At 48.4% G+C, this 11,429-nt stretch overlaps 2 protein-coding genes across 3 annotated transcripts; one reads left to right on the forward strand and one right to left on the reverse strand.

Annotated features, from left to right (window-relative positions):
- Positions 1–93: 93 nt before the first annotated feature.
- COQ5 (coenzyme Q5, methyltransferase) lies at positions 94–5,723 on the reverse strand. The gene is made up of 7 exons (XM_062631231.1): positions 5,535–5,723; positions 4,984–5,133; positions 4,299–4,523; positions 2,882–2,988; positions 1,147–1,235; positions 820–931; positions 94–711 (listed from the first exon to the last, which is right to left on the reverse strand). Exons 1-7 carry the CDS (start codon positions 5,686–5,688, stop codon positions 610–612), a joined length of 939 nt encoding a protein of 312 aa, XP_062487215.1. The 5' UTR covers positions 5,689–5,723; the 3' UTR covers positions 94–609.
- A 1,216-nt stretch (positions 5,724–6,939) lies between these two features.
- Positions 6,940–10,305, forward strand: LOC134170125 (dynein light chain 1, cytoplasmic-like). 2 transcript variants are annotated; one of them, XM_062631235.1, is made up of 3 exons: positions 6,940–7,094; positions 7,727–7,869; positions 9,683–10,305. In XM_062631235.1, the coding sequence occupies exons 2-3, from the start codon at positions 7,738–7,740 to the stop codon at positions 9,818–9,820; spliced, it is 270 nt and encodes an 89-aa protein (XP_062487219.1). In that variant the 5' UTR covers positions 6,940–7,094; positions 7,727–7,737; the 3' UTR covers positions 9,821–10,305. The 2 variants fall into 2 exon arrangements, with proteins under 2 accessions (XP_062487219.1, XP_062487220.1); XM_062631236.1 differs by having other exon boundaries at positions 6,953–7,094; positions 7,732–7,869.
- Positions 10,306–11,429: the final 1,124 nt, after the last annotated feature.

Genomic DNA, 11,429 nt, shown 5'->3' on the forward strand with positions numbered 1-11,429 from the left:
CCCAAAATGGTTACGTGGCCATTCTCCTCCAGGTAAAATTCCCCTTCTTAGAAAGGAAATCTTACAAAGGCTAAAATACTTAAGTGTGAAAAGTTGATGCAGAGTTGGTTTTATTTCACAAGTCTTCCCTATGCCCTTGAAAAGGGTAAAGGTATCACGGGGAAAATCCTTTAAAGCCTGCATGACAAAGACAATAACCACTTAATAAAAAATCTACTGAATTCAAGTTATTTTTCACTAGTGCAATATCCTCCTTGAACCATAGTAAAAAATAAAAAGGAGGCATCTTATTTGAATACTGGTAAGTCTATTTCTGTATCCACACCACTGGTAACTGAAGTGGCTTTGTTTGTCAGCATTGCTCAGTTTTGGCCTTGTCCATTACGTTGCGCTTGAAGGCAAATGCAAGTGTAAGCAACTCCCCAGGAGTCACTCCATCAACCTGCAGATCTCTTGGGGGAAGGAAGGTGCTGATGCTCCTCAGGGTCTGACAGCTGAACACGTTATCTGCTGCCCAAGTTCTTAAAACTCCTCTTCAATCTTGACAAAGTTCCACACCTTTCAGATTCGTAAGGAAAATTACACTTCCTGGTCTGCTACACAGTAGCCTCACAGTTTGAAACCCGAGTGAATGGCAACAATGCCCAAGTTCAAATTTTGATAATCCACTTTAAAAAAGCCTGCATCTTCTATCATTGCCTTCAATTCCTCCTGAAAAATAACAGTTCCAGAATTATAACGACCTGAAGGCAGCTGCCTATAAGGTTACGTTGGGACCATGGTTTGTGTGTTAGTGAATTCAGAGAAATATTGTCTTACCTGCGGGGGGAAACGTCGGATGCTCTCCACAAGATACTGGTAGGACTTCCAGTCACCAGCTATTACCTCACCCAGAACAGGGATAACCTGGAAACTGTATAGATCATAGAGCCTGCACAGAGAGACAGAAAATACGGATTAATACAAGCAAGCTTAAAACCACCTCTCTCCAACACAAGGTGATCTCTGTACCACCATGCCTTGGAATCTGTATATGATTCTAATAGTGCACAGTGTGGTGGCCTCAGAGGGTCTCCATCACTAATTCTGGTTGAGTACAAATAAAAGAGCCTTGTGACATGGCATCAAATGTTCCCATGTTCCTACCTGGAAATGACAGGATTGCTGACATGACTAAATTCAAGGCAGAGGAACCTTCCTCCTGGTTTCAGCACACGATAGGCCTCCTGAAGTGCCTGAGACAAAGCAGACATGATGAGTTAGTTTCCGCAGAACGGCACCCTCCTATTCTCATGCCGTGTGATGGCAATTTGGTGGTGAACTGAGAGGAGGAAAGAGAATCCTGACTGGCAATCTTCAATATTTACTTGTGGAGAAGCATCCCAAGGCAAGTACAAAACCAAACAACAGAACTGAACTGCAAATACTCTTGTTGCTCCATAAACAGATTTACACCAGACTTTGTATCGAAACTATGACGTCAGCTTGGCAATTTTTCTTCTTTTTTCCCTCCTCTCAGTTGATGAATGTTTGCCAGCAGAGCCCTTGTAATTACAGACCAAACCCAAAAGGGAGAGGGTGACTCAGCTACAAGAAGCTGAAAATGAGAAGAGAGCACGATAGATGTTTTTTCTTTTTAAATAAAAGATTTTACTCAACTGTGAGGCACACCCAAAGGATCAAAGAAGAAATGATACTGGGTTTTGGATGAGCAATGTGTGAGAGCAAGGAAGGAAGGAGAGCGAAGAAGAATATCTTTGGCTAGTTTGAAAATTCTATGCTAAATCCCAAATAATACCCCTATGGAGAACCAAGACAAACTGTTTAGAGCTGTATGTTTTTTCATATGAGAGCACACCACAGTTGTATTCAAGAACTTCTGCAGGCTGTACACCTGCTTGGCTTCAACTGTCATGTTCCTAAGAGATAAAATACGAACAGTACACATATGTGACAGGAGCTCTGCAAGAGAATTGGAGGCTTGGATGTGTTTTGTACCTGGTCTCCTGGGAACTACGCTATCAGCCTGCTGTATCCATGAAGGCAAAGGGCTTGTGCTTCGGAAGGGTGCAGACATAGCTTTGTGAAAAGCTATCCACATTAAGGAAGGAAGTTCAAAGGCATACAAATACTACACCTTCCACAGAAGAAGCACCGACAAGTTTGTAACACACTCCTCCAAGACACAGACAAGTCCAGATAGACAGGCGATCTAACCTATCTTCTTCCCAAGACAGCTATTCATTCTTGAAGGACAGATACTGTTTAGAACAAAGAGTATTACTTACCCTAATTAAACTCATACTCATTCTTTATGGGGAACACTACTATCAGCCAGTGTGAAGACACTAAGCAGAAATAAACTGAACAGGTTAGTCAATGGCAGTGGTGGCAGCAGCCAGCTGCTTTCCACTCTCTGCTCTAGAAGTTCTGCTGGCTCAGGCGGGGAAACAGAACAAGGCAGGAAGTTTTGGACCCACTGCGGGTGAGATATAGATCAGGTGTTCAGGAACCTTTCAGATATGCAGGCTGACTACACCAGGCATGTGTAGATCCAGACACATCATAGGTCAGGAGAAGGTGGGGAATGACTGTTAACATTCAGCCATTTTTTGCCTTAGGAAGAGACTGTGTGGCTTGCCAAGCTGGAAGGATTGGGTGCAACTGGTATAAATCTAACTTTTTATGACAAAGGTGGAGCATTTAATTGCATTTTCCATTTGAACAAGTTGCACACTACATGCCACTTATTTTAAATGTTTCAGGACTAGACAACAATGCTCCTTTATCCAAAGGAGCTCCTCCTTTACTACTTCTGCTAGAATAAAAAACTCAGATGAATTATAAGGACACCATGTTAGGATACACTACAGCAACTTACCAAATCAATACGAGTTACATTTCGGATTCCAAAGGCAATTGTGTAAACATCAAACTTATCATCATCAAAGGGCAACTCTTCAGCATTCCCAAGTACCCAGGATAAGCCTGTAGTAAAAGACAAGGACACAGAATTGAATTCAGGCTGCTCCAGAAAGACCAGAACTTACCTATTCCAGGTTATTAAAAAGGTGATATTTAAAGCTAAGGTTTCAATTTTACATTTTTGTTGGAGGAAAGACACCTTGGTCTAGCCTCACAAATCTTTCAAAGCCCTGTACTCTATAGCTGTCTTTCAAGCCAAAGTACTCAATTTTGCAGATTAGCCAAAACATTCTTCTGTGTATACATGTGCTCGCAGTGCGCCAAAAGGATTTCACCCAAATCTTGCATTGCAGTGGAAAGCAACCAGCCTTGCAGACACTGGCTGCCATCTGTTTGTAGTAAAGGTACAGAAAGAGAATCTCTGCTCAAACAATAATTAATATCTTGCCATGCAACAATGGCCAACACATTAAAAACATTTTGCTAGAAAGCTTCCCTAGACAGAAGCACATGAAAAGCCACGCTTCCTTCATCAGCACTATCGGCATGTGATCCTGTTGCCAGTGTCCTGTTGCTGCTTCCCAATCCCCAGTGGATCAAGGCCACGTCTGTCTGTGCATGTCCAGGTTATTGGTACATTTTATAGTTAATTGGTACAGTTTATAGTTAATAGTTCTTAAAGTCATTGGTTTTGGTGACTCAAATTCAAAACAAAACAAAACAAACAAACAAAAAACTGCAGGAAAAAAAAAACAACAAACCAAAAGCTTTCTGCAGCAGAGGTCAGCAGTTTCAAAGGGCAGGATGCCAGAAAGTGACCATGGAGGAGAGCAAAACACAACAGAAAAACCACAGTTATTGCCAGGAGACATTCAAATTTAATTTCAAATGCAGTTGCTCTGAGTGTTTTTAGCATATGCTCTAACTGTGGAAGGTTTTATATGTTTACAATATCCCTTAGTTCTTGCATTTTTGTTGCCTTCATTCTTAAAATACCCATTATAAGATCTTTAGTGTAATCATTGTAGGCCTGAGCTCTTTTGCATTACCTGCCTTAGTAAAATCAGATTTATTAGCACAGATATAAACAGCAGCTTTAGCTTCAACCAATTTTGAAGGACAGCTGGGTATCAGACCTCACGGACACTCCCATACATGTATTTTTGAAAGTTCAAGTATTATTCAATAGGATCACTGTACATCTGAACAATGTACTACATGCTCACTGAAAAAAGGTCATTCAACGTTGGCAAAAGTACAGGTACAGTATACACCATGGCCACACAACGTATATTGTGATCCTGAAGGGGGTGATTACCCAATGGCTACCATGCATCAAGCACGCTACTGACACGGTACAACGCATGACTCACCTTCAGAGTAGCCAAGATACTGTGCTTTCTGCTTCCCAACTTTTAACATCTCTTTGTTAATGTCACAGACCACCACTTGGGAATCCCCCAGTGGTTTAAACTGCTCTTCCTGGTAACTCTCAGAAATTTCCTGCCACGATAAGTTCTGATGGTGCCTCAGCTTCCGCTGGAGCTGCCGTTCCCGTGCAGAGCGAACGTAATTAATGAAGCGAAAGGCAATGTCACCTGCAGTTGTTTGAATAGAAAGAGATATGTTTGGGAATGTTTTCTGACTGCAGGAAATTGGAACATGAGGCTTTGAACACCAAACTGAGTTCATTTTTATTTATATATATGCATATAAATAAAAGTAAAACCCACACATACAGTACGGAGAGCCAGAGAGTGTGTGTGTATATATACGTAAAGGGAACATATTAAAAGCAGAGTCTGTGACTTCCTACAAACGTAAACAGCTTTCCATAACACATCATGGTAGGACTGTAACACTTTCAGAGCCTCGGAGCAAGATATTCCAAACCACAAAAGAGTTAGCTCTCAACCTTTCTCTGAAAAGCAAGTAGATGCTTCACTAGTTTCAAAGACACAGGACTGAGGAAAAGTGCAGGCAACTTAATTCTGAGCAGGCTCAAACAGTTCAAAACTAGAATGGCATTGTCATGTGGAACTCACCAAAATCATTTACCTGTTCCTCCAGCAACATCAAGAAGAAGTGTTCCTGGGGAAGGGTTCATTTTATGCACGAAGATGTCCTTCCACACTCGATGAATCCCTAAAGTCATTGAATCATTCATTACATCGTATTTCTTGGCCACACTTTCAAAGACCTGGTTAACTGCAAAGAAAGAACAGGAGAATGAGATGTGATTCACTTAAAAATGCTCCTCTAGAAGCAAAAGGACAATTATTGCCTCGTGAAGGTCTGTCAACATATGGAACTGAAGAATACCACCCGAAAACTCCTTACAAAAAACACAATCGAACTGTACTAAGCCTGCTGCCTGACACACACCTTTGGAGAAATGCAGCCTTCTCCCGTAACACCTCCAGAGCTGAGAGGAGGAATGAAGCTAGCGTAGCGCTATTATGCCCTGCGGCTCCCAGTAACGTCTCAAACCAACCACTCCAGCACCCTTTATCCCCACAGCCCCTACGCGCCGGCTGCAGGGAGCCCCGTTAGGTTCCCACCCGGCCCAGCTCGCCCTCCCCGGCAGCGGACCCCGCCGCTGCCCTCACTTTTCTCCCTCCTCTCCTCCTCCGTCACGGTCTGGAAGCCAAAGTGTGTCTGTGTCCCCGCGGCCAGGCCCCGCACGGAGCCGCTGAGGGCCCGCAGAACCCCGCCGCGGAGGGCGAGCACGGCCCGGCACGGGCACAGCGCCGCCGCCGCCATCTTGCAAGGGCACGACCCGCCCACCTCCCTCAGCGGCTCCGGCGCGGGGCGCGGCCGCGGCTGCCTCCGTACCCGGCTCTAGGAACGCGGACGGGGTGCTCCGCATCCGCACTGGGTGTTTGCACCGAGACTCTGCCGGCTTCGGCGGGAGCTGTGGGTTCTCCACAGCCTGAGAGGACGCGGGGTCCGGCCCCGAACACCCCGGTGCTGCCAACTGGTTATGTGCTGGGGGAATGTACCTGACAGGGTTAAAAACCAAACCCGAGGCACTCCATACACCGGATTTGAGTAATTTTGCAAGTAGTTTTGTGCTAATCTCTTTAGATTTTTAGTTCTGCAGTTTTCTGGCTCAAAGACCTCATCGGGAGGAGGTGGGACGGTTGGTCTGCGGGTTCCCATGAGGGGGAGGAGTTGCCTCTGATTCCTGTTAGGGACATTAGTACAAATGTGGGACCTTTTCTGCCTTTTTCCCCCCAAAAAAAGCTACTCCGCTTACCACATTATTTGAATCACTCAGGAATTACCTCAGCTTTGTAGACACAAGTCCTATAACCCTTCCTCGTAACAGGTTGAGGTGAGACCTGAGCCTGCACTCCCCGACGTGGAGCCATCTCCCCTACCACGATGTGGGGCCAGTAACGCCCTCACCGGCTCCTACCCCGATTTTCTCATGTTTTTTATGCAGAATTGAGCAAACAGTGAAATTCTGATTTTGCTACTTTGCCCTATATTTTTTTTTTTAGTTAGATGCCTCGCAAAGCATCACATGTTTTTTGGACCTGTTTTGCTTGGGATTCTTTTGTCTGCCTCAGCTTTAGGGAGAGATGATCTTTGCCTACCAGAGAAGCGACCGGGAGAGCCTCTCTCATGTTGCAGTCACAGACTGCTGCACAAACGCCTGCAAGCAGGCACGTTCAGGCAGCCCAGCCATGAGGACAAAGAGGCGAAGGCCACGCCGAGGCCGCGCACCGCGGGAATGCGGCTATCTCACGCACACCCGCCAGCAGCGCGCTGCGGCCGCACCAAGCCCCGCGCTCCCCCGACGCCAGGCTGCGGAGCCGCCCTAGGCCGCGCCCCAACCCAACCCAGGGCTCGGCCTCCATCTCTGCCGCCACCCGTCGCTATGGGAACAGGTGCAGGCGCAAAGCATGCCGGTCTGAAACAAACTGCTGCAGTAAAATGCTACGAGAGCACCAGGTGTTGGCCAATAAGCGCTCGGGGGGGTGGTAGCAGTGACCAATGGCTGTCTCCTCTTACGGAGGGGGTGTGGCTAGGGGTGCTTGGAGGCGACGGCGTTGCGCGCGGGTCGGTTAAACCGAGGCGGCTGTGGAGGGAGCAGCTTGCTGTTCTTCTGCGCCTTGCTTGCTCCCATCAACTAGGGCTGGTCCCGCGGCAGCGGCCGAGCGGTGAGGGCCTGAATGCTGGGCTGGGGCAGCTGCTGAAACGTGCCTCGTCTTATCCGGTCTCTGGGACGGCTGACGCTGAGCAGGTGGTGATCGGGCACCACCGCTGCCCCGGCCTTTGCTGAGGGGTTACTTCAGCCTTTCTCGCACCCCCGGGAGCTCCAGGCTGGAGGCTTTCTTGGAGCTGTGCGGGGCTGTGGTCCTTGGTGGGGAGCCCTGGGATCCTTTCGGCTTTCTCGGTAGGGAAAGGCCGTTAGGGTTGGGCGCTGGAGCGGCTGCGCCCTCTCCCGGGGCTGCTGGCCTGCGCCGGACCGCTGCCGGGCTGGAGAGGGCCTGCGGAGGGCTGAGCTGGGCGGGCGGCGGGCATTGAAACCGCTCCGACGGCGTCTGTGGGGCTCCCAGTTGGAGAGCGGCTACTCTTTGGGCGGCTTGAAACTTCTGTGCCTCTGGCCCAGAGCACGGGCTGCACCTGTACCACAGCCGGCAGAAATGCTGCCCAGCCACGGCTGAGGGCACTGCACGGGCTCCGAAACCTCTAGGAATGGTGGTACCTGTGTGTACAGTAGGTGCTCACAGGTAGGTGATCCTGGCAGGCAGAGCCCCTGTGACTCTGAATTCTCTTCTTCTTTGCTCAGTGTAGGCAATCATGAGTGATCGAAAGGCTGTGATCAAGAATGCAGACATGTCAGAAGAGATGCAGCAAGACGCTGTGGAGTGTGCTACACAGGCACTGGAGAAATACAACATCGAGAAGGACATTGCTGCTCACATAAAGAAGGTAGGTGTTTGCTTGTGATGTCCTCGTGAAATATCTGTGCACATGAAAGATCAAGCAGGCAGAATGCTGCTAGGCAAGTAGCTCTAGAGAAACAAGTTCTCGAGACACCAGATAATCAAGTTGGATTTTCTGTAGCCTGCTGTCCTCATGTTCCTTTCTCCACCCTTTACATGGACTTTTCCAGGTTCTGCTTGTCTCTCACAGTACCTTCTACTGAAGCCTTTTCTGCCCTGTCCTGTTGCCCAAGGTGAACAGAGAGTGGCCACTGACTGTCCCTGTGACTGATGAGCTGGTACAAAGCACAGGGCCTCTATTGTGTTCTCATATGGTTTTCCTTTGGGAGTAAACCTGTTTTACATAGTTCTTGGTTTCAGTTTTATTGAACTTAATCTTAAGGATCTGTTCGCAGTTCTGTCCAGCTAGGTCAAGAATTGCAGAGTGAAGTAGTTCTCTGCAAGTCTACTGTAATCACAGCTCTCCTTATGTAGTGACATAAGCAAAAAAGGAGGGGAAAAAAAATCCCACCACAAAAAATATCCCTGGTGGCACTGATTATCTGTTGTTTGCAATGTCTGTGTCATTCTTTATGTAGGATTAACAATACTGAACATGGGAAAGATCTGGTTGTGATAATTTCCTGCTTCGTCAACTCCGGAGAATGGAGAAACTAAAGAATGTCCATAGAAGTTAAACTGATCTGAGTGGAATTGCTGTTTAAATGTTAAGGATTATTGGGCTGCAGCTGTCTGGCGTTAACTGCTTAGCATTAGTTTATACATTTGCTGAAGGCTTAGGCTGCAAGCTGTGAATTCTCACGCAGACATGTTAAACTTTGACATCTGTGATTGTTCCATGAAAGAGGGGCTCAAGAGCCAGTTCAGGCTGCATGATAAGGAAGCTACAACTGCCATCAGAAACCACAACCTCACAGATAACATGAAAAATGTATGGCCCAGGGACAATGAAGAGGTCCAGTGAAGAGCATGACTCCAGACCCTAATATTATTATTGCTCTAAACTTATATGTGAGGGGTGAGGAACGGCAACTGTGAGGGTGTAATTTCCCAGGAATTCCTTTGGGGTCGTTCTCTGGAGGTACCCAGCTCGAGTTGCTTATACTGTGGTACCACTCAAATTATCTCATTGGACTTAAAGCCTGAGGCTCTGCTTCAGGATATGTAGGGCAGACAAGCTTCTTGAACATAAAAAGTATTTCCAGTAAGCAGAATGATTCTTTCCACTAGAGAATACTGGTTTGCTATGCCCACAGTTGAGAAAGGCATCTTTTATTTTATTTCCCAAATGCAGGAATTATCTGTGACAGTGGAAAAGAGAGTTTAGTCTAATTTTTCAGGTATTCTTTGTAGCAGCTACTGTGAAGTTGCAAAGGATTTGACAGGAGTAAACCACTCGTTCTCAGATTTGTTGATCGTATCTGTGTTACAGAGCATGTGGCAGAGAATTTTCCATCACATCCCTTTGGCAGATGAACAATGAGGTCTAAATTACGGCTTAATCTCTGCGGGTATAAACTATAGTGTTGAAGCTTTTACTCAAGGGCTCTAGTTTCAGACGCTGCTGTGAATTGCAGGGAGAGGAAGACTTTCTTTCCCTTCACAGAAATAACGTTTTAAACTTACTGCTGCTTCGGGTGGGAAGCACTGTGTCTCTTTTGTTTTTGTCTGACTAAGCAGTAAGATGTAAATAAGATAATCCTAGTGTTTAAGAGCATCTGCTCTTCCTCTAATTGCCTTGCTCAGAGAGTGAATACCAGTTTAGAAGAGTTCTTAATTTCTAGTGATCTATATTGCAGGAGTTTGACAAGAAATACAATCCCACCTGGCACTGCATCGTGGGGAGGAACTTCGGCAGCTACGTGACTCATGAGACCAAGCACTTCATCTACTTCTACCTCGGCCAAGTGGCTATTCTTCTGTTCAAGTCTGGTTAGACCCACGGACTGTTACTGAACCTCGCATCTGGTTACAGGACTGTGCAGATTCCTCTGACTAGTTACTGCAGCCTTCCTGAGGACGCAGACCTTGATCTTCAAGGGCAAAGGCAGGGATTATGCTATAGCAGATGATATTACATTGTGGATATAAAAAAGGAAAAAATACCAAAAAAAGTCTTCCATGATTTTTTTTTTTTATATTTTTTTTTCCCCAAAGGCTGCTTCTTTGCTAGTAGAGCTGTTGGAGCAGTTTTGCCTTGGAGAGTTTTCTAGCAGTCTACAGTATTGCCCAGTTACCACTTGTGCTATGTAAGTACAGAGAGCGTTTAGTTCTTCCTGTCACAATCCTCTTCTTCCGAGGTGGTTTTTGGTGGTTTCCCCTCCTGTGTGGCTGGATGTGCTGCCCCAGGGCCTGGGCTGTTTCTGCTGGTGCCTCAGAGAAGTGCTTTGGAAAATAAAAGACTAGATCCGCCTGGCCCCCACGATGTTGTTTCTGGCTGCCTTGGGCAGGGTGGGTGGCTTGCTCGGGTCGTTGCTGCCGGTCCCTCCGCCCCGTGCGGCGCTGACAAGAGGAGCGCTGTCGGAGGCCGGGGGGGTGGCAGAGCCCTTCCTGCCGCCCGGCCGGGGCTCGGGGCCCGGGGCCGGGGGCGGTTGCAGGAGGGCGCTCTGCGTCCCGGGGCCTCCATCTCCCGTCGTGCTCCGCGGCGGCCAAAGACTACGCGTCCCGTCGTGCCCGCGGGCCCGCCCGGGACCGGCTCCATCCGGGTCCCAGCCCGTGCCGCGGGGGTCTTGTCGCCGTTGTGGGGGTCTCCGCCATGGACGGGAGTCTCCCCTGCGGCTCCGGTGCGCCGGGTGGCGAAGGGCAGGAGTCGCGATCCCCCTCGACCGGGCCCATTGAGGGGCAAGGCGAGCCCGAAGGCGGTATGAGCTGGTCTCTGCTGTGGGCCGGCCCGGGGGGCGCGGCTGGGGATACCCTAAGGAGACCGCGGCACACTCGGGGCTGTTAAACCGTCGTCGAGAGGGGCTCCGGGCCCTTGGTGCGGGGCTCCGGCCTCCGTTCGCTTTCCTCGTCAGGGAAAGGCCGTCGGGGCTGGGCGCTGGAGCAGCTGCGCCCTCTCCAGGGACTGCCGGGCTGGAGAGGAGCTGGGGATGGACAGGCGGGGTTTGAAACCGCTCCGGCGGCAATTGCGGGGCTCCCGGCTGGGGAGCGGGTGCTCCAAGTGAGGGTTTAAACCCCCCTTCCTCTGGCGCGGAGCACGGGCTGCGCCTGTGCCACAGCCGGCAGAAATGGCGGCAGCAAACCTGTTGCCAGCCATGATACAAATGTGTACAGCTACTTGGCAGGTAGGCACTGCAGCAGCTCTGAACGCTTTCCTTTGTTTATTACAGGTACCTATGGGTGATCAGACAGCTGTGGTAAGGGATACAGGCATGTCAGAAGAGATGCAGCAAGGTGCTGTGGAGTGTGCCATTCAGTCTCTGTAGGAATGCTGTGCTTGAGTGTAACATTGCAGCTTATATAATGAGGATAAGTGTTTGCTCCTAAAGCCCTCCTCCTGAGTGCTATATGGACTTCAAAAACCAAGGAAAGATGTTGGTGGGTAAG

Source organism: Pezoporus occidentalis, unplaced genomic scaffold, assembly GCF_034315485.1.
Source record: "Pezoporus occidentalis ecotype Australia unplaced genomic scaffold, CSIRO_AGI_Poc_V1 ctg37, whole genome shotgun sequence".
Taxonomy (NCBI): Eukaryota; Metazoa; Chordata; class Aves; order Psittaciformes; family Psittacidae; genus Pezoporus; species Pezoporus occidentalis.

Coding starts and splice junctions, on each gene's coding strand:
- COQ5 (XM_062631231.1), bottom strand. CDS start 5,688: ATGGCGGCGGCGGCGCTGTGCCCGTGCCGGGCCGTGCTCGCCCTCCGC. Junction 1,236..2,881: donor ATGTAACTCGTATTGATTTG/GTAAGTTGCTGT, acceptor GCTTTGTCTCAG/GCACTTCAGGAGGCCTATCG. Junction 712..819: donor TCCGACGTTTCCCCCCGCAG/GTAAGACAATAT, acceptor GTTATTTTTCAG/GAGGAATTGAAGGCAATGAT.
- LOC134170125 (XM_062631235.1), top strand. CDS start 7,738: ATGAGTGATCGAAAGGCTGTGATCAAGAATGCAGACATGTCAGAAGAG. Junction 7,870..9,682: donor TTGCTGCTCACATAAAGAAG/GTAGGTGTTTGC, acceptor TCTATATTGCAG/GAGTTTGACAAGAAATACAA.